The sequence below is a fragment of the Beta vulgaris genome, chromosome 6 (genome assembly GCF_026745355.1).
Source record: "Beta vulgaris subsp. vulgaris cultivar EL10 chromosome 6, EL10.2, whole genome shotgun sequence".
Lineage (NCBI taxonomy): Eukaryota > Viridiplantae > Streptophyta > Magnoliopsida > Caryophyllales > Amaranthaceae > Beta > Beta vulgaris.
Genome location: NC_079207.1, coordinates 59,673,513 through 59,696,770, shown reverse-complemented (window position 1 = coordinate 59,696,770; position 23,258 = coordinate 59,673,513). Strand labels below are relative to the sequence as shown.

Genomic DNA, 23,258 nt, shown 5'->3' with positions numbered 1-23,258 from the left:
AATAACTATCGCATCTTTGCATTAATTATGAAAACCTCAAAAAACTATGCAAAAACAATGTTTACTAATGCATACAATAAATAAAACTAATAACCTTAAAATCATAGTATTGACTGCCCATACTATCAACCCTAAAAGTATAATTGCTAACCAAATATCAAAACTATAACCATAAAACCATGCATCATTGTTACTCATGAAATTAATAAATAATTATTCATATGCTATAATTCTAATCTTTCAGTTATTTTCTAGATTGAAACTAATAGCTATAAAATCGAACTAAAAAAACAAAAAACCATAACTAATGTAAAAATAATAATAATAACTAAATACCCAAATATCATAACCATTTATCAGAAAACCATAACTAATAGGCAGAATCACAACTATCAAACATAAAACCATAATAATTAACAACAATTAATAACCAATAACCTAAAAATCATAACTATATATCCAAATTTCATAACTTTTAAGCAAAAATTAATTGTGAATCAAAAAACCATAACTAAGAGCCGAAAATATGTAATTAATTATTAAAATTCCTTAACTAATTGAAAAATTATAACTATAATTTGAAAATGACAAAATTAGAAAGAAGAATTAGAAAGAACAACTAAAGAGGGTTTAATAGGAAGAAACCACATTTTGGTTTGCTGTCAATTACTTATACCTTCTCAACAAAATAAAAACCCCATATTCATTCTTTCTCCCTCGAAAAAATTTCCCTCTTCGTACTGTAGCTGCTTCGTTGCTCTATGAGAGCTAGGACAGAGCTGTTCGTTGCCACCACGATTCCTCCTTTCTTTGCCATTGTTTCTACTAGCACTCTGGTCCCTGTTTTTTTCTTTTGTATGTCTCTATCCTGCTGCGATGCTATGTAGTGATGTCGCGGCTGCATTTGCGGTGGTCGCCATGGTTGGGTCATATCTACCTATTATGCTATTTTTTACCGCTTTGTTGCTGATATAGTTGGTCTTCTCGAGCTGTTCGTACTGTGGTTGCATCTTTCTCTCTCCTCCGTTATCTTTGCGTCGCTACTACTGAAATGTTGAACTTGGACGGTCTAACGTTAAGGTAACGTGATACCGTCTTTTATAAGACTTTGCGTTTCTTTTTAATCTACACATACACTTTTTTTGGGTATGTTTTTTCTTAATCTACACACTGTTATTATTAAATTACTGGTAACATTTTCCATTTACTTTGTCCTCTTTTTACACCCATGTCATCATCCAAATTTCAATATATTCCCCGATTTTTTAATTTCTGTCCCTCACTTTTCAGTTTCCCTCTCATACTTTTCTACTTTCTTGTTGATTCTCCACCAAAGTGATCGATTTGAGTAAAGTAAAGGGAGTAAAATATAATAAGATAAATTATAATATTAATAAATTATTTATCCCCCGACCCATGGACAAATTTTCTCTTTTTTTTTTTTTTAAAGGTAAGGAGAAGGCACACTAATCGGATCACAACCTCGCTCAGGTCAATTTGACTCGGGTTTGCAGGCAAGGCCCCTTGTGAGTAGGGGAAATTGTAAGTTGTGACGTATAAACAAAACCACTAGTGGGATTTAATCCAACATTTTCAAAGTTGTGACATACAAATCAAACCACTAGACCAAATACTAATTGGTTTTTTAGTTTTTTTTTTTTTTTAGCATTCAAGGAATGTTACAATTATATTTTCTTGTGCAAGTATAACATATCATGCACAAGTTAGTTTTATAATGCAAAATCATGTGGGCGAGTGATTATGTATTGAATGTCAAACTTCTTATGTTGGACTTTTGACCAAGAGAAATACTATAGCTAATCTATCAAATAATAATAAAGCTTTTTCTTTTGAGGTGATATAATAATACTCAAATTTAATATATTATCTCGAGAAGAAAATTTGAGCTTAATAACAGCTTGAATTCATTTTATTTCGAATTTATAAATTGTGACTTGTTTTAATTTGATTAGTACCTATCTCGTTAAGATACATGGACATTTCCTTTAATAGTGGACATAGTCATAACCCACACGCAACGGGAGGATTTAGGTCATAGTATGGCTAGTTGACTCATTCTTCTACACGCAACTAGGTTGATTCTTCAAATTATGAATGCCTCTTGATTCTTCCTCTTCAAACTAAGTCAACGATCCAAGAGATTAGAGCAAATTAATTTTATATAATTGTCATTCCCTCTTCATTCTTCTTACAAATTTTCGATTAAACTTCTTATCTAAAAAAGCAGTAGAGATGAGCACCACTACTTCATTTGACGACGGTAGTAGCAGTTTCAATAACGCAGCTAGTTCCATCAGCACAGCAGCAATTGGTAAAATTTTAACTTTATATGTTTTTGTAAATTTATCCCAAAAACATGTACCAGAGTATTGCACTTCTGATCAAATTGGTTGGTAGTTTATGAAAAAAGTGCTTCATGAAGAGGAATATGTGAAAAACATCTATTCTTATTTGACTTATGAGGTATCTGTATTTAGAAATATTATTTTGGGTTGGATGATTGTTGTATCAAAAGTTTTCTCTATGAGGGTGCTTATTAGACATCATGACTAAATTTGGTTTCAAGAATTTGATAGAAATTGGAAATGAACAAATTAATTACAATAAATCTGTACACTTATAAGAAAAGTGGAGTAGTAGAGATATAGAATGGATTGATGCTTTGTAATTAGATGAGGTATTCTGGGCCAGAATGGCCTTGTGGGTGTAACTGTCCTTATGAGGATGTAGGGTGTGCTTTGGTGTTTTTTTGGTGAATATAATCTTACTTGCTTACCAAAAAAAAAAAATGATAATACGTCAAATATAACGGGCCTATGCAATTAAGCATCATGGACCCAAGTAAAACATGAAATAAGGGAATATGTTCATGAATAATCGAGCCCAAAGCCCAAAGCTCATAGCGCAAAGTCCAGACCCAAAAAGTATAAATCTGCATAACAATGTGTTCATAGTATACGCATGATAGAAGCACAAGTTTTGGTTTCCTTAGTAAACATGATATTTCTTTATTATTTAACTATCACTCATTATTAAGATTAGCATACCTTGACATAAATTCTTGGATGTACTCGTTACACCATAAATTATTATCATATATCAAGATTTTGTGTAAACTAATCATATACTCTATCTGTTCAAAAGATAAGACATTCACGTTTTACGAAAATTTGTTTTGACCTCAAATATCTCTCAAATACAATAAATAAAAATTATACCGTTGGCTTTGTCTTGAAAAATACTATAATAACATCATTTTTAAAAAATTTCTATCAACATAAATTAAAAGTAATTAACGATCAAAGTTCGACCTCGAACATCGTGCGTACCTTATATTTTGAAATAGAGGGAGTAATGGTGTTCCACACTACTACTACTGCTAGTACTAGAAATCCTAAATCTACTCCCAAAAAGATGTTTCATCAACTAACTTGAATTAAAATCAAAGATATTAGAGCTACTGGCTATGAAGAAATAATACCCCATCTCTAACAACTTGCTTTTTCTAGCTGCTAGATTAACTCAGTTAACATTCACTAATCACAAAGTTAAATTAACAATGATAACATCCAATAACATTGCCATTAAGTTTTAGTCTTTTAGAACATTGAGACATATAAAACACAATAATCGTTTGCCGAAACTATGGTAGTTCAATTTGGATAAAACAACTTGTATGAACTCGGTGCACACTAATTATATATTGTGCACCCAATAGATGTTATATAGGTTGTAATAATTAGAACTTTTACTATTTTGTCTTTCTCTCTTTTCATATTTCCTTGCCTTTTCAGTTTCTTTCTCATAATTGCTTCATTTTCTCCCTCTTCAAGTTCTTATCAATTTTTTAGTTTTTGTGATATAGTTGATTGTACAATTGAATCCATTATAGAGCATAAGGATTATATTGTCGGTTTCGATATAGTGTGTTTATGCGTGGTATAATGTTTCTCTCTGTGCTATTGTGTGTTTATTTGTGATAGTGTTTCTTTGTGTTATATTGTGTTTGTAGTATAGTGTATTTCTTTATGATATAGTGTATCTGTTGGTGATATAATGTATTTTTATGTATTATATTTGATTGTACAATGAAACATGTTATATACGATTAAGATAATATTATCCGTTTCGATATAGTGTGTTTGTATGTGGTATAGTGTGTTTCTGTATACTATAGTATTTTTTGCAAGAGCTATAGTGTTTCTTTGTGTTATAGTGTATTTGTTTGTGATATAGTGTATTTATATCTTATATAGTGTATCTATTTGTGATATAGTGAGTTTATGACTTATAATAGTGTGTGTCCCGATTTACGTGCGTGAGCTTCGTGCATACTGACGTTACTGTGAACTAGGTCCACACAAGTCGGATTGCAATTTGAAATTGATTATTATGCTAAGTTGTGAGATGATTGAAAAATATTGTGTTACAACTAAAATAGTAGTGCTAAATATGACTCTATCTTCACCGGAAAAAAGGCATTGGGTCAAGGCATTGTTTCTAAAGTGTAATTGCTTGTGTTTGAGGATTATTTGTTCTTCTAAAATACGACTCCCCTATTATTTGCTCGTCTCAACGGGTCAAAAAAGGAATTGACAGAGTACCTTGTTAGTCTAGTTAAACACTAGATCAACTACAAAAGGGGGGGGGGGGTAAATTATAGTTGTTGAGATTTTCGAACTTTTTTGTGGGTAATAAAAAATTTAAAGGTAATAAAGAGAATAGAAAGTAAAGGAGAACACAAGAAGATACTTTTAATAAGGTTCTCTTCCACAATTCTTTAGGAAGAAACCCTGCTCTTTTATTTATAATAGTTATTTCAAATTATTATAAATCAATCCTCACTCTCTTCCTCGAGGAACCAGTTCCGAGTCACCTTGTTCCCCCTGAACACGTAACTTTACCCACTTGACTTTACTCAAAGTCTTCTCTTTCTCTTTCTCTTTTTGCTCTGATTACGAAGATTTTGTTATCTAAATCTCACTCACCCAACACTCGAAAATAATACAAGAATTATTGCTTTGAAGAGTATAAAAACCAAAATAAACTTTCTATTATATAAGACATGTAAATTTGGACAATTGTTTGTTTATTCTGGTTTTGGTTGAGCTATATATAGAAGACTTCAGCTGCTCCTATGTTTGCTCCACTACATAGACATGGGTGTTAGAAGTGGCTCATGATCAATCCGTTGATGTAGCCGTTATCTTAATGAAGTTCTCTCACTAAGTCCACGTACAGTCAACCATCACTCTATAATAACAGCGTAAAGTTAGTTGTTGAGGCTGATTGTTTCACTAGTACAGAAAAGGCAATTTGCGTCGGATGTGAGGCGCCTATTTGCGTCGGACTATGGTGCGACGCCAAAGCCCTCGACGCAAATGACTCAAAACGATCTGCGTCGTATGTGGAAACGACGCAGATTAGTTAGCCATTTGCGTCGCACGTTGTATACGGTGCGACGCAGATGGCTACCCAGCCCAACACCAAGCTCAAACGTGAGTGATTTGCGTCGCACATAGGGCTACGTGCGACGCAAATTACGATTTTTTAAAAAAAAAAAAAATTTTTTTAAATTAAAAAACCTTGGAATGGTACAACAACAGAGATACAACAACTCAAAAATTGGGAAGAGGAGCGTCAAGAATACTGCTGTGTTTTTCGAGTGCATTAATCAGGAACTAAAAACAACAAATCAAGAAGCGAACACAACTAAAGATCAAGAACTAAAAACAACAAAGATTTTAAGAACTAAAAACAAAATCAAGAAGCGAACACATCGCGAAATTAGAAAAAATATGTACAAAATCAAGAACTAAAAACAACAAAGAAATTAAAAAAAAAGTACAGATCTGAAAGAATATGAAATACAATGAAAAATTGAAGCAACAATCTGTTAATCCAATAAAAAAATACTCTAAAAACCCTAAAATATACTCTAAAAATTGAATCGCTCATTCTGGCTTCTTGGTGCTCATAATACAACAACAAAATTTCTGGAATTTATGGCTCTTCCTCAGTTGTTCTTTGTGAAATTTCTGGAAATTCGAACTGGAAAAGCGAAGAAATGTCGAAAAAAATACGGTCTTCAAACAGATCTGAAAAAAATGTCAAATAACTAAAAATTAAAACATGCAAAAAAGAAGAAAAACGAAAAATAAACAAGTTACCTTCATCTTGAAGTGCGAAGAACGAAATCCGTAATTGTAATTCACGAACGAACAACTGAAATGGAGTGCGAATGAACGAAATGAACTAAAATGGAGAACGAACAATTGTAATTCACGAACGAAATTTAACGAAATAAAAAAGGAATGCTGAATGAACGAAATTTAACGGAGGAAATGGAACCCTGAAATGGAGTGAGGGAGGGAGGGAGAGAGAGAAGAGAGAGAAGATCAAGAGCCGCGCGTTAATGGAGTGAGTGAGGGGGTGGGGGGGGGGAGAGAGAGAGCACCGCGGGATTTAGGGTTAGATTAAATGAAAGAAGCGGCTGAGAGGAGTGAGGTTTTTAGGTTTAGTAGGTAGTGAGTGAGAGTGGCGGGTTGATGGGCCGCGGATCTGCGTCGGACGGGTCATGATGTCCGACGCAAAATGGGTTCTTGATTTGCGTCGTATGTGCCTGCAGGTCCGACGCACACTGGTTTCTTGCAACGCACATATGGTATATGCGACGCATATAGCTCATACTGATGTTCACTTACATATGATGTGCGTCGCACTCTTCTTCGCGTGCGACGCAAATGACCCTTTTGCGTCATTTCCGTTTCAATGCGACGCAAATCAGGGGACGCAAATCGTCGTTTTTCTACTAGTGTTTGGTAGTTAGTTAGATCTCCTGAATTCTTTGAACTGACTGGCCAGTCAGTTTTCAATCTCCCTAGAATTCAGGAATTGCAGCTTGAATTCCGTTTCCTTCTTCATAGCCCGGTTTGTTATTGCGTTACTTCAACAATTTAGATCATTCAACCTAGAACAACAACAAACAAATACTCCAACTAATATCATGGAATTTTTTATTTTATTCAAAATAATATTCCATGTTATTAGGTTAATTCAAAGCCATTTATAACATATAAAATTCGAGTGCATGCAATGATTAATTTAAATAACTTGATTATGGTAAACTCATAACCATTTCTCTACAAGTTAAAATTTTTCATTCACAAAAGACTATGAACTAATTTATATACAAAGATTAAAACGTAAGAAAATCTAAGTCTATAAATAAATCCTAAGTAAAACAGCTAATTCTAGACTCAATAATATATTATTTGTCTATCATTAAAACAGTGAAGACAACATACCTGAAGTGAAAAACTGAAAAGTTGTTATATAGAATATTTATTATACTCCATTAAAGTATGAAGGAATATATATTTCAAAGAACTATATGGTGTTATGCTGCATGTGTATATATGTATATATGTACCTAAATTTAATCTTTAAACCATTGCAGTTTCGATCGTTGTGAGTGTCATTGCTACAATAGCAATAGTTATTGCAATAATCTACTGCTTAAAAAGGACAGGGGATGCAATACCAGGATATGCACAAGCTCATATAACCCTTGGAGGTAATAACTCTAGTGATCAACAAAAATACACTGTAAATCATATGCAATCTCATGATATGATAAATAACCCAAACATGCCCAAGGCTACCATGGAGCGATTTCTTAGTGACATTGCGCGAGAGAAGCCTACACGGTTCTCACCGAATGAGTTAGCTCAATCTACTAACAACTTTTCCAAGGTATTCATAGTTGATCTTTCTAATGCTTCTTTACTCCAGTCATGGAATATACATTTTGTAGTTAATCTCGGTTCCTCAAAACCATTTTGCTACAGCCTGTTGATTGTTTTCACCCGAAAGGAAATTGTTGATTGTTTTTCCCGCAAACGGATGAGTTGATTGTTTGGTGAAGGGAATAGTACTTTATTTTGTGAATGCAAGAAACTATATTCTGACTTAACATATTCTCACGAAACATAAGGGGAGAGAATTAATAAATGTTTATTAATGTTTTGAGCAGGTGTTAGGATCTGGTGGATTTGGTGTGGTGTACAAAGGAGAGTTTCCAAATGGAATTCATGTTGCGGTGAAAGTCCTAAAAGGGGATATTAGTAAAAGGGTTGAAGAACAGTTCATGGCGGAAGTTAGCACAATGTGTAAAACATATCATATTAATCTGGTGAGGCTTTATGGTTTTTGTTTCGATCCAGCAATGCGAGCTTTGGTTTATGAATACATGGAGAAAGGATCTCTTGATCAATTATTATTCGGCCAACAAAACAATCCCTCAATCACATTTGAAAAGCTACATGAAATTGCAATTGGGACTGCAAGAGGCATAGCATATTTGCATGAAGAGTGTGAACAAAGGATCATTCATTATGACATTAAGCCCGGAAATGTGCTATTAGATGCAAGATTAAATCCAAAGGTAGCAGATTTTGGGCTAGCAAAGCTATGTCATCGAGATAGTACACACATTGTTATGTCAGGATGTCGAGGAACACCAGGGTACGCGGCTCCAGAGCTATGGTCCCCATACCCGGTAACTCACAAGTGTGATGTTTACAGCTTTGGAATGCTTTTATTCGAGGTTGTAGGGAGAAGACGAAACCATGACATTAATCTTAGTGGCAAAAGCCAAGAGTGGCTTCCAAGGTGGGCATATGAGAGGTTCGAAAAAAGAGAGTTGGGGGAGATGCTGTCGCTTGTTGGTGTTCATGAGGAAGATAAGAAAAAAGCAGACATAATGGTGAAGGTGGCTCTTTGGTGTGTTCAATACTTGCCTAATTCAAGACCTACAATGAGTTCTGTCGTAAAGATGTTGGAAGGAGGGGTGGAGATTGATTCACCACCTAATCCATTTGGTCATTTGGAGGATAATTTGGTTTTAAGTACAGATTCATCAATTATGAACTCAAAATCAACAAATGGAAGTCACTCCTCAATGGTTCAATCTCATAATGACAAATATGATATTCAAATAGTGAATACTATTTGATGAGTATCTCTCAAGAGAGTGTCAGATGTTAGGTTAGGACGGTTATTCTTTACTTGTATATAATATAGGAGACCTCCATGTGTATTGATATGAACGATATTAGCCCCATAAGTCTTGGTATTATTCGAATATTTTTTATTGATATGCACATCCATAGATAGTGGCGGATCCAGGAATTTATGAATAGTTGGTCACTACCGACTAGGCTGCACAGAGATGGATACAGCTATGGGTACGGGTTCGGATACGCGTATCCATATAAGATAATCCATGAATTTAAAGAAAACTACTTCGAATAACATCAATTTATGACTAATAATAGTTCATATTACAATAAAATAGTACCTAACAATAGTACTTATTACAACCAAATAGTACTGAGAAAACATTACAATTGTTCTCGACGAGTTTTCATATTTTGATATAGATTTATAATATCATCCTTGCTAACCTTCAAAAACATTTCTTTCTCCACATAAGTAATCAAGCAATCATTCAACATTTGATCTCCCATGCTATTACGCAATTTATCTTTCACTTGCGTCATACTAGAAAATACTAATTCTACACTTGCAGTTGCAACAGGAAGAACCAACACCAATTTCAAAAGCAAGTAGACCCGATCATGAGTTTCGGACTTTCCCGTCTCAACAAGTTTCATTGAAAGCTCGTGAAGACTCTTTAAATTCCAAAATCTATCATCTCCCTAACATCAACAATGAAATTTTCAAGTGACCAATCAAAAAATATCATTTCGGTACTTGAAAACTCATTGGGATAGAACTTGGCAAGTTGAATCAATTTTCTTTTGTCAAAGGAAGAAAATCGGTTAGTAGGATTAAAACAAGACATACACACAAGTAGTTCCTTACTTATCTCCGGAAACCGATTATCAAGTTCTTGCAATTCAAGGTCAATGACACTTAAGAAAACTTCAACCGAAAATGATGAATATTGTAACTTGTGGGCTCTTACCTCTAAACATCCTTCTCCCCGGAACATGATATCTCTCCTCCATGTTTGGAATCTCGATGTCATATTTAGCCATAAAAGAAGTGACTTTTTCCATATGAGAATCCCATCCTTCATCTCTCATCTTTTGTAGATTGATCTTGGTTACATCAACCATGGCATAGCATTTACAATTCTTGATCACGTTTTTCAAAGCCACATTCAATGCATTTGTGATTCCTAATATAGAAACCATCAAGTGTGCCACAAGCACAAAATCAAATGACATCAACAAGTGTCTAAGAGCTTGTGCTTTATTTGAATCAATTGCATCAGAAACTTTACCAATTTTCTCGAGTGACGATACAAATCAAGCACATTCAAAATTGTTTTAAAGTAGGACCCCCAACGAGTGTCACAAGGTCCACCTAAGCCACGTTCTTGATTTGAACCCGTTCCCGATTTACGTTCACCTAAGGATAGTGCTTCCACAACTCGTTGAGCTTGTTTCTCTCGAATAAATTCTTTCCTTTTGGATGAACTACCCAAAAATTCAAGAAGGTGCAAGTACATCAACAAAAAGCCAACCACAATCTGAATTCTTTTAGCAAGTGCAACTTGTGTCAACTGAAGTTGATGTGCAAAATAATGCACAAAGTATGCTTGAGGACATTCTTCTAATATCAAAGCTTTTAGTCCATTAATTGAACCTTGCATATTGCTTGCACCATCATAACCTTGCCTCGAACTTGTGAGAAAGTCAAAGAGTACTCCATGAGTAATGACTCAATACCACATTTAAGAGTTAAAGAAGTAGTATTGGGAACATGCACAACACCAATAAAACGCTCACATACTTCTCCCTTTTTATTAACGTATCTCAAGCAAAGAGCCATTTGTTCCTTATCAGAAACATCGGCGGACTCATCAGCAAGAAGAGCAAAAAAACCACCATTCATATCTTCAAGTATTGCTTTCGTTGTCTCTTTTGCACAAGCATTAATGATATCTTTTTGGACAACGGGACAAGTGAGTTGACAATTTCCAGGTGCCAGTTTGAAAACAACTTTGGAATACTCAGGATCATGTTGTGAAAGAAGAGTAAGTAATGAAACAAAATTACCTCTACTCAATGAACTTTATTTTTCATCATGACCACGAAAAAGCAACCCTTGGAGAAAAATCCTCCTGATAGTTTCAACAGAAGCTTCTAATGCGTTCGATAAGCACTCATGGTTTCTTTTGTTTGTTTTGATAAACCAGTAATAATGCTACTCTTTTGGTTCTTGAAAAGTTCCATAGCAATCATAGCATTACTATGTATACTCTTATGACTACCAACATGCTTTTTTATTACATCCAATCTATTCCAATACTTAAAACCATTGCAAGTAAAAGCATATCTTCCATAGGAGTTGTCCTCCTTGAATAAATAGCAAGCAAAACAAAATGCAGCATCCTTTTCAACACTATATTCTAGCCAAGGCCAAGTGTCAAACCAATCCACATTAAATCGACGATTTTTCGGCCCGATAAGTGTTTGAGGAAACACAAAATTTTTAGGTTGGCAAGGTTTTCTATCAAGGTATGTTCTTTTACTATGCTTTTATCATCAGGATGAAAATCACTCATCTTTCTCCTTTTCCCAGGATCTTGTGGAAGATTAGCAATTTTCAAATTCGCTCAATCTGGGAATAAGATGGGTTTTGGAATTGTGTGATGGAGAAGAATGTTGTTCACTTTGTTGATGGAAGGATTTTGTTCATTTATTGAGATGGAGGAGGAAGATTTTGTTCATTTTCTTGAGGTGGTGAAAGATTTGGAGCAGGTGAAGGTGGACAAGATGAAGGAGGAGAAGGTGGAGGTGGATTTTGAGTTGGCGTTCTTTTAACAAAAAAACTTGAAATATCCTTCGTTTTTTTCCTTTTCATTCTGAAAATTAAATTAATACTTTGAATGAGATTAAATAAGTCGATTGAAAAGCCAACACAATACAATCAAGCACATAATACATGATACATCATTCAAAAATGATTTCTAAAACATTCTAATTCCTAACCTTAGTAACATAATTCCTAAATCAAAAATTCACAACACAACCATTTGTAAATTTCGCATTCTAATCTAATTCCTAAATCACAACACAATCGTAATGAAATCCAATTGACAAAAATACATAATCATTTGTCAATTTAGCATCCTAATATAACTCCTAAATCACAGCACAATCGTAATGAAATCCAATTGACAAAAATACACAATCATTTGTCAATTTGGCTTCCTAATCTAATTCCCAAATCACAACACAATTGTAATGAAATCCTAATGAAATCCAATCGACAAAAATACACAAATACACATCAATTCTCAGCAACAACCCAACAATGGTTCAATGAAGAATAATTGAAGAAGTGATTAAGTGAATATTAAGAAGGTTGAATTAGAAGAATACCTGAAGTTTGCATCCCCTGCCGCCTGCTGCCGCCCGCTGACAGTGAAGAAGTGACAGTCGCAAATCAAACCACATAATTACACAAATCAGACAAATCAGATTCTCTGAGACAAAACAAAACCCTAACAAAATCAAACAAAACAAAATCTACTCATCGAACAAAATCAAACAAAATCAAACAAAATAACAAACTCACCGGCGACTGCGAGTCGGCTGCTCCGCTGCTACTGTGCTCCAATGCATTCGACTGAACTGCGTTGTTGTCGTGTCTGAAGATCTACTCACCGGCAAACTCACCGGCAAGGCGGCAAGATCTACCAGTCGCGGCGTTGCTCGCTGCTAGTTAGTACTTAGGGTTTTTCGTGAAGTGGTCAGTTCGTGTTCGGTGTGTGAGAAAACGCTTCAAATGATTTTTTTTTTGCTTCGGAAATAATAATTGGTCTTGTGACCAACAGTGACCCTAAGTAAATCCGCCACTGTCCATAGAATTATGAATAATTTTTCTGGTAGTTTAATTTTAGGAAAAATTGACAATAGAGGTCTTGTGAACTATTGATTAACCTGTGTAGGTCCCAACTTTAGGTGGTCTTAACTTTTAGCGGGCCTCGATGACTTAAAAATGACGATTTTTTTTAAAAATCTCACCTAGTTCCTACTTCCCTCCCTCAATTAACCCTTCTAGTGTGACCCCATGTTTGACAAGTTATGACCTATTAAGTCAGTTTCAAGGCATTAAGGCCCGCTAAAAGTTAATACCTCGTAAAGTTGGGACCTACACATGTTAATCAATAGTTCAGACCTTTTAAAAATTATCACCGAAAGTTGAGACCTCTATCATCAATTTTTCCTTCATTTTATCCAATTATAAGTCCTGACTTTCAGTTTTAATACATCTAACTTACAGATGTTAAATTCATATCTTCATCACAATAAGGATAGAGTCGACACAAAAGCATGCATAGTGACTTCGTGTTGGAGTATGTGGCTACTTGGCATCATTTTTCGGCACGCAACTTCGTTGATTCTCAAAGTATGAAAAGTATTGCAAAGTCAAACAAAACAAGTACGTGTAAGTTCTATTTACTATCAATCTAGCAAGTAATAGCAAACCATACTAGAATAACAAATAACAAAGCAAGAAAGAATACACAAGAACTTTTACGTGGAAACCCAAGAACTGGGAGAATAACCACGAATATGCACTACGAATCGATGAACATTCAAGAAAGATTACAAATGCGCTCCAAGAACTTTCCCTATAGCTTTCTCTCTCTTAATTCGGTGAATAATGATGAATGATACAATTAATGAAGTATTAGGGCATCCTATTTATACCCCTCGGGGAAAAACGCGTTTTCGGAACCAAAACCGGACAAAATTACCAACCGCCCGATCGGGCTGGGCGAGACCCACCCGATCAGGCACTAAAGCCGAAGTCACAATTATATGCAGGCCCGAACGAGCGATCATTGCCTGCGTCGTTGTTCGCTACCATGGCCTGATCGGGCGAAGAGGCCCGATGACATCGGGCGTAGCTCAATCTAACCTCCTGCAAAAATCGCTGTGGGTCCGATCGAGCGGCTATGCTCGACGCGATCGGGCGGCTTTGCTCGACCCGATTGGGAGAACTCTTATGCAGCCTATTTTTGTCGCTTTTCCTTCTACGTAACCTCATCTCCACATCCATACACCTCCATGAGCTCCATATGATGTCATATACCCAACAATCTCCCACTTGGAGATAGGTGTAAGTGAAGAAAACTTCATACCTTCATGATTGTCTCATTCATCCCAACTCCTAATGCACCACCTTCGCTAACAATCAACGAAGGCCAACTAAGGTCCTGCACAACTTTAGTCTATCACAACTCACACTCTTAGTGAGCATATCCGCTAGATTCTTAGCACCTAACACTTTCTCTAGACTCAACTCATTCTCCTCCACTAAACTCCTGATGTAGTGAAAGCACCTACGAATGTGCTTAGTCCTACAATGATGCATGGGATTCTTAGCCAAATGCACTGAACTTTGAATATCACTATAAAGTATCACCTTTTCTTGTTTAAAGCCCATCTCCCCAAGAAAACCGATAAGACATACCATCTGCTTACCTGCCTCCGACATAGCCACATACTCAGACTCTGTAGTAGACAAAGAGATACACTTTTGTAACTTGGACATCCAACTCACTGCAGTACCTCCTACAGTAGAGACATATTCAGACGTACTTTTTCCTGTATCGATATCTCCACTGAGATCAGCATCAACATAACCTTCAAGCTTTAATCCCTTCTAGCAGAAACAAAGCCTCATACTTGAAGTGCAATTCAAGTACCTTAGTAACCACTTTACAGCATCTCAATGTTTGTTACTTGGATTAGAAATAAACCTACTAACAACTCCCACTGCAAAAGCAATGTCTGGCTATGTGCACATCATGGCATACACTAAGTTACCAACAGCTGAAGCATAGGGAACAGTGGCCATCCGCTCCTTTTCTGCTTTTGTAGTTGGTGAATGCTCCCTTGTCAATTTGAGATCGCTAGGAAGCGGCGAGTTTCTGGGTTAGCATCTCCTACATTAACCATCTTCAGCACCTTAAGAATAAATCCTCCTGAGACAACTTCAATATACCAGTAGACTTGTCTCTAAAAATCTTCATGCCTAAGATTTGTGTAGATTCACCCAAATCATTCATCTCAAATACCTGTAACAGCTTTCCCTTCACACTATTTATCACCTCTATGCTCGTACCAGCAATTCGCATATCATCAACATACATAAGTAAGTAAACATAATAATTTACATAACTCTAAAAATAATAACAATGATCATTATATGCTCTTTTGAACCCACTGCTACACATGAAAGTATCAAACTTTATCTACCACTGTCTAGGAGCCTGCTTTAATCTATATAAGCTCCTCTTGAGCTTGCACACCAAGTTCTCTTTACCCTGAACTTTGAAGCTATCCGGTTGCTTCATATAGATCTCTTCATCCACATCACCATGTAGAAACGCGGTCTTAACATCCATCTGTTCCAAGAACAAATTTTCAACTGCAATAATAGCTAACAAGATACGAATGGTAGTCAACTTCACAACAGGATCAAATATTTCATTATAATCTATGCCCTTCTTTTGTAGGAACCCGTTTACTTCCAATCTCACCTTATACCTTACACTTCCATCAGGTTCTTTCTTCAATCTGAAGATCCACTTGTTGCTAAGTGTTGTCATACTTGCATGCAATGCAGGCAACTCTCATGTCTAATTCTTTTCCAGGGACTGCATCTCATCTTTCATTGCTATCTACCACTTAAATGAGTCAGTCGAGTTTATTGCTTCCGTTTATGATTCTGGTTCACGTGAATCAATTAGTAGAAAATAAAACATAGAAGGTGAATATCGAATAGGTGTTTTGGACACCCTTGCGGATTTTCTCAAGTCAACTTGAGAGACTATTCTCCTTGTACTAGAACTGGAGCCTCTTGGTTGGACAATAATAGCACCCTCTGAATTACTGGGCTGTGAGATATCTGACTCATTTGAATCAAACCCTACGAGTGTGAGCTTCATCTCTATGTTGCTAAACCCGTTCTGGAACAATGACATCCCTTCCATCAATGCCTCCAATCTCTACAAACTCCTTCTCTAGAACTCCCACTATCTCAGTAATCTTAGATTTATCACCATATACATCCTTATATAGCTTAGTCTCATCATTAATGACATCACAGTGTCTTAAAATCTTCCTACCTTTAGGTTCCCAACATCGGCACCCATACTTCTCAGATCCATACCCAATAAAATAACATTTAACAGCTTTTGGGTCTAACTTGTCACGTTTTTCAGACTGAACATAAGCAACACAACCAAATAGTTTTAGAAAAGAAAGATTTACCTCCATTCCACTCCAAACCTCCTTGGCAACCTAAACTTCAATGGAACTGATGGTCTTCTATTGATCAGATAAGTTGTTGTACTAACTGAAAGTGCCCCAAACGTCTTAGGTAGCCCTACATGCAACTTCATACTTCTAGCCCTCTCAGTCAGTGTTCTGTTCATTATCTCTGCGACTCCATTCCGTCGAGGTTTCCCTGGAACTGTCGTCTTTAGAATGATGTCGTTCACCTCACAGAGTTTTGTATACTCTGCCAATTCATACTCACCTCCATTATCAGACTTAATACACTTAATCTTCTATCTAAACTGATTCTCAACCTCAGCTTTCCACTTCTTAAAGGTTTTATGAAGCTCAGATTTTGTTCTTCATGAAGTAGACCATACCTTCCTACTGTGGTCATTGCCTTGAGCTTCCAAGTGATCTGACTAGGGAAGGACCCCACAAGTCAGGGTGTACCAATTCTAGTTTCTCAGATTTCAACTCTTTTTTTTTTTGTGAAACTAACCTTTCTCTACTTGCCATAAACACAACTCTCATAAAATTCCATGTCAACTAATAAGTGCGCAAAATTACATATTTGTATTCCCTTATTTTAGTAGTATAAGTATGTTTATATTATTATTATATAGATTTTATATACTTATATTAAGTTTATATATATAACTTTATGTTTTATTATTAATTTTGCTTAGTTATAATGATATTTGATAATGAAACACTTTTGTCCAAGAATTACAAGTCAAGCCCAAATACATGGTCAAATCTCAGCTCAAGAATTACAAGAAGGCAACCCCAATTCCTCTTGTTAAGATCAACCCAACTTCAATTAAATAGAATCAAAGAAGAAAAAAAATCAAAAGAAAATAAATGAAGAAAGAAAACAGAACAAGGAATGATGCTTCGCTCATCTTCTTCGACACTTTTCTTCTCTTCGACGCTCCACATCATCTCCACCAATTGCACAACCTCCATCTCCTTCCTCCAAATACAATAAAAAACTGGCAACTTGCATCAGTCGACCAATTATGAAGCAAGGCCGCAATTCGCACCGCAAAGTAGAAGAAATAGGAGGTCGTTTTTAGGGCCGAATTTCGGAGGCTAATCCTCATCTCCAATTGGTCCGAAAATGCGAATTGGGCGGCGCAAATTTGGGTATAAATACCCCCATTGAGGTCACGAAAATGTATGCAAGAAATTCCACATAATTTTAGTGAGAAAATCGCGTGAGATATTGCGGCTAAATTAGGACGCTCGAGTTCAACGAAGAAGACAACCTTTGGTTGGAGTCCTAGCACACAACCGGTGGGGGTGAGATTCAATCTTGGACGTAGGTGCGAAATTCGAAACCCGAATGCGAATCTTCGCGATAATCATAAGTTCTTCTCTCTTTCTCTTGTACTTTCAATTTAGTTTCAAAATTTCTGGATTATACTTTTGAATTTCATAGTATGTTTGGATTGTATTATTTGAATTGAATTGGTCTGTGTTATTAAAATTTGTGGTTTGTTTTGAGAATTGGATTGTGATATTTGAATGAAATTTGGAGTGTGATATTGAATTATGAATGAATTGTGATATTGAATCGAGTTTTAATAGGTTTGAAGTATATTTGGATTGTGGTGTTAAATGTTGAGTTGAATTGAAGATTGTTTGTAATTGGATACTCAAGTTATGTTTGGTTGTAATGTTTAAATTTGGATTGTACACTAAATTTGCTATCTTATTAGGTATAAAGTTGAGATTTTTGCTAGTTATGTGATTTAGCCTAGTCTAAATTGTATAACAACAAGTGGTAACTAGTTTGATTTAGGCCTGCAAAGATGGTTAGTTGTAAGTTCTAACTAGAATATAACTTGGACTAGTTCTTTAAACATAAAGATATATTCACTAGTAGATATATATATATATATATATATATATATATATATATATATATATATATATATATATATAACATAGAGTCGGGATTCGGTGAGAATGAATAGTCATGTGAGAATAGATGAGTATATGAGAATAAACTCCATCCGTTTGATTAAAAAGAAACCTAAAGCTGCGATTTCCCCAAGCACCAATAGCAAAATCGAAGTCTTTTAGCGGCAACTTGAAGAGTGAACAATGCTTTTCACTGACGAAAACAAATCGAAACTTCATCCTCTCATCATCTACGATTGACTACAAATGAAAATCTGATATTTTCTGTTCTGATGGAAAATTTTCCAGCAAAAATTCATCATCATTCATCAGGTACGAAGTCTATACCTAATTCATGCAATTCGAATTTTTTGAAATTGATGTACTTGCTTTCGATAAGTTTACTCAAAAATTAGGTCTTCCTGTTCATATTGTTCTTTTTTCACTCTATATTGAGTAATTTTCTTATTTTTAGTTTTGATTTTGTATCATTTGTTTTTTATGAATTTAATGTGTGGATTGTGTTTTTGGAGGATTAATTTATTGTTACATTATTGATGCAAATTTTATGAAGTTGCTTGATTGTGAGATTAGCTTACGAATTGCTAGTATCGTGATTGAGAAATAACTAGCAATTAATCTTCATAAATTGGCAGGTCATATGCTAATTTTCAACTATTACATTCGTGATTCTTGAATATGCATATAGTTAGATGTGTGAGCTTTTTGTGGAGTTGAGCATCAATTTGAAGGTTAATATCCTGGGGTATGTTTTATTCTTCATTTTTTTTGGTTTTCTCTCTCCTCTATTTGTTGGAGTTTGCAGTTGAATGATTCATTATTTTCTGGGTTTATCTTGAAATTATTATGTTAATAATGGGTTTTCAGAATTTTTGGAGTTCCTTTTTGTGGGTGTGTGTGGAAAATAGGAGTGGACAAATTTGGAAATCATTAACATGTGATTTATGCTAAGAGTATTTTACTGGACATTTTCTTGTTTGTTCTATTGAGATTAGAGATTTGGTAATTTGGGGGGTTTGGAAGATTAGCTAAAAACAAAAATTAAAATAAAATTAAGTAAAATATGTGTGTTCTTCTTTTATTGTTTTTTTTTTTGGAATTGATTATATAGTGGGTCGCTTGAGAATGTTGATTGTCGTTTTAGGATTTGTGGGATAAAACAGAAAGATGTAAGAGCATTACTCTTCATAACTTGGCCGGTCAAATGCTAATTTTCAACTATTACATTCGTGATTCGTGAATATGCATATGTGAATCAATCGGTTGTTGGTGCAGTAGTACTCTGCTAAGTTTGGTTGCTGGTTGCTACCGTTGAATGGTTACTGTTGTTGATGCACTACTAGAACAGGACTGAATTGCTTGCTGGTTGTTGTTGTTGTTGGTTGTCTGTGTGTTGCTAGTTGTTGCTAGTTGTTGTTGTTGAGCTGCTATTTTATTTTCTAGGAAAGGCATAAGTGCATAACATCTTGTTCAAAATAGTTATGCTGCTTTCTTGTCTTTGATCTAGAAATCATAGTTGATGTTTTTAAATTTAGTATGTGCTATAATGACTAATGGTAGAACTTATTAAGGTTCTTATTATTTGTTGGAGTGTACGTACATAACGTAGTTGCATCATTGTGTGCATTTTTGAACAATAAAAATAGGTAAGAGGACATGTTCATCATATGTTTACTACATGCATATCAGTGTAACACTACAAGTACATTAAATATCAAGACATTAATCTATGTTAGATCTCAACTCTATTACAACCTACTCAATCAATTTCATAATTATTTTTTTCATTTGTCTTAAAAGTATATCACTAATTACAAATCTTTAGTTCTAGAATCTGAAACAAGCACATGGAGCAATAGCAACAACAAAGTTTGATAAATACAACTACAAGAAGGAAATTTTTCGATCTAGAATCTCAAGCACAACTAAATAAAAAAAAAACACCCTATATACATGAAATTCTCATTATGTATAATCTAGAGATTCTAAAATTGTAAAAGTCTACATTTTTCCCCTTCTTCACAAAAGATTTGGCAAATATCTCCCAAATACATGAAGGTGTTCAAGTCACTCGCTCACCATCACCTTATCATTCTTGCAACGTTATTTGTTTGACCATCCAAACTCATCCTTGAAGATCTTTTATTAGGCTAGAATCCTATGAAGAAGTTCCTTGCCCCATAAACATTTTCGAGTACATCATCGCATAAATACCACCATGCTCAATATCAACATGCTCATATGATCTCCAATCTCCAACACATTTTGATTAGCTTTAGGTCGAAATTTCATTACCTTTCCGGCTCTTTGATCATCACCTGACGCTAAAATATTGAAATTAGTGTGAACAAAATATGTGTTAGGTAGATCTTCTATAGTGAAGAACAGAGCTAAGCCAAGGAAGGGATTAAATTCATACATAGCACATTACTTGTTCAAGCTTTGATTATAACAGTAGTCAATATCCAAGCTTAGGCCTAATCTTGGGGTTTTATCATCCATATTAACCATTGTTGCTTGGGTTGCACCAACATAATTAAGAAGGAACTTGGCAAAATCTTAGAGAGCTTGAACTCATAAAATTGTTAGAATATGTGTTTAGCATTTGGAAAATGGTATTAAGGAATTCAAGATATGCTCCTACATGTTTAGGGGCAGTGATGTAATTAGGTGGTTGTCCAACAACTTTAATGAAGTCCCTTGGTTCACTGAAGCACCTAAATGTGGTGGAGTTGAAAGAACTTCGACCATATAAGAAGTTAAGGTCAATAGTGGAATCAATACCCATTACTAATAGTTTTGAGTGATTAAAATCCTTAACTTTGAATGATACCAATTAGGCTGAAGTTTAGTTAAGGATAGAGAAACTATAACCTGAAGTAGGTAATGGGCCTCTTATAGAAGAATTAGATGTACATAGCTCAAAAGTACATCAATGGCGACCTAAAAGTACATCACTAATGGCATAAAAGTACATCACAATAACTATTGGAGTTGGGTAAAATATTAAGGTTTTTTTTGCTTAGAAAGTAGAGACAAGATCACATGGAGAAAGCTAGAAAGCAGGTATTAAGATAGGTCATAGAGGGGATATATGTCATGGTGTGCAGGGTCACGAATGCGCACATCCTTTGAGAAATATACTACAAGTACATCACCGGCACACTACAGGTACATTACATCTCATACAGATACTTCATGTGTGTTTCTTCAATTACTAGGCATACATTTGACTGATTAACCTATTGTAGGTACAAAATTTATATGGAGAGTAATGCATGGTCTGTGAGTGAGTGATACATTGTAGCTTGTGATTCCATGACTCTTCTTATAATCCCGAAGTATTATGATTTTTTTACAAGAAGCTTGATTTCTATGAAATATTATTGGCCTGGGGACACAAAACGCCTATGTAAGTCCATCACTTATGTTGTGATTAGAGTAACCACCACATTGACAAAGTAAGTGAAACTGAATGTACATTAGAAATCTACTACATGTACATCACCGGCACACTACAGGTACATGTACATAAATCTCATACATATAAATCATAAGAAAAAAATATTTCCCACAGTAGAGGTTATGAAGTATAGTAGTTCAAGCTGGAAAAAAAATGAACAACTTTACCAGCTTATAGCTAATGATACCAAAATCCAAAAAAAAAAAATACTAAAATCAAAGTTAAATACGAAATAGTAGGAATATTATGGAAATGTTAACTAAATATCTAACTAGCTCACTACTAAATTAATGAGAGTAAGAAAAAACTAATGGAAAACACATAACGTTCATGGATGATTTTTTTTTTATAAGTACAACATTTAACTATGATTTATTGATATACAAGCAAAACACAAATCGTCAAATCCATCACAGATAATACCAAAATTCCAATTTGATTTTCAGTAAATTTAACATAATAAGATTAATCCTATCTCAAAATATAAAACCTAACCTCTGCTTTGGTGACCATGGAATTTTCATTTTCTCCAATTTTAGTTGTTCAGTTAACAACCATATGCCCACCTACAAGTTACGAAAATAAAACCCTAAGATCCAACAAATAACTACAAAATTAAGCTGAAAAAATCTGAAAAATTACCACTTTAAATCTTCTGCAAGCTTTAATGGAGAACATTGAATCTAGTTCGAGCTTTTATTGAGGACAAATTGCTAGATTTGAATGTTGTTGAAGCTTCAATTGTGGACGAAAATGGCGAGCTTTCGTACAAAATCACGACCAAAATTTGATGAGATGGAAGAAAAAGTAGTAGATAATATACATAAATTTGGAAGATCAAATGGCTGCTTGTAACTGATTTCATCGAAAATCACGGAATCATAATTGAGTAGTAAAACCAACTCAAGTTATTATTGTCGAAGAATGAATGAAAATGTGGAAGGCTTAAAAGTTTGGAGGGGGTTAAAAAACGTGGCAAAACACCAACCCTTAGATCTACTAATATCAAGGGGTAAGAAAAATTCTCACATAACTATAGCTTCTCATATAAGTTGGGTGTTCTCACATGAGCCCAAATCTATATACATACACACACACACATACACACACACACACACACACACACACACACACACACACACACACACACACACACACACACACAACACACACACACACACACACACACACACACCACACACACACACACACACACAACACACAACACACCACACACACACCACACACACACACAACACACACACACACACACACCACACACACAACACAACACACACACACACACACACACACACACACACACACACACACACACACACATATATATATGAATAATGTGTAAAATTATGAAGTACATATTAATTTCGGTTCGATTAGACTACCTGTTTAACAATGCTTTGATTATTAATGACCGTGGTGGTTGTCGATGCAAATAATCAAAGTGGTAGACTTGGTTACTTGACAAACATATCGCAATTAATGTCCAATGAAAG

The 23,258-nt window shown here is 35.0% G+C and overlaps 1 protein-coding gene and 1 long non-coding RNA gene across 2 annotated transcripts; one reads left to right on the top strand and one right to left on the bottom strand.

The window, feature by feature from the left end:
* Positions 1-2,047: 2,047 nt before the first annotated feature.
* On the top strand, positions 2,048-9,179 carry LOC104897133 (rust resistance kinase Lr10). Its single transcript, XM_010683956.3, has 3 exons — positions 2,048-2,332; positions 7,481-7,776; positions 8,057-9,179. The coding sequence occupies exons 1-3, from the start codon at positions 2,254-2,256 to the stop codon at positions 9,035-9,037; spliced, it is 1,356 nt and encodes a 451-aa protein (XP_010682258.2). The 5' UTR covers positions 2,048-2,253; the 3' UTR covers positions 9,038-9,179.
* LOC125498958 (uncharacterized) lies at positions 5,785-6,564 on the bottom strand. Its single transcript, XR_007275590.2, has 2 exons — positions 6,373-6,564; positions 5,785-6,276 (listed from the first exon to the last, which is right to left on the bottom strand). It is a non-coding gene; the product is annotated as an uncharacterized LOC125498958 (long non-coding RNA).
* Positions 9,180-23,258: the final 14,079 nt, after the last annotated feature.

Excerpts from the sequence above, each read along its gene's own strand:
- LOC104897133 (XM_010683956.3), top strand. The coding sequence starts at position 2,254 with ATGAGCACCACTACTTCATTTGACGACGGTAGTAGCAGTTTCAATAAC. Across the intron at positions 2,333-7,480 it reads CATCAGCACAGCAGCAATTG|TTTCGATCGTTGTGAGTGTC; the intron begins GTAAAATTTTAA and ends AAACCATTGCAG. Across the intron at positions 7,777-8,056 it reads CTACTAACAACTTTTCCAAG|GTGTTAGGATCTGGTGGATT; the intron begins GTATTCATAGTT and ends TGTTTTGAGCAG.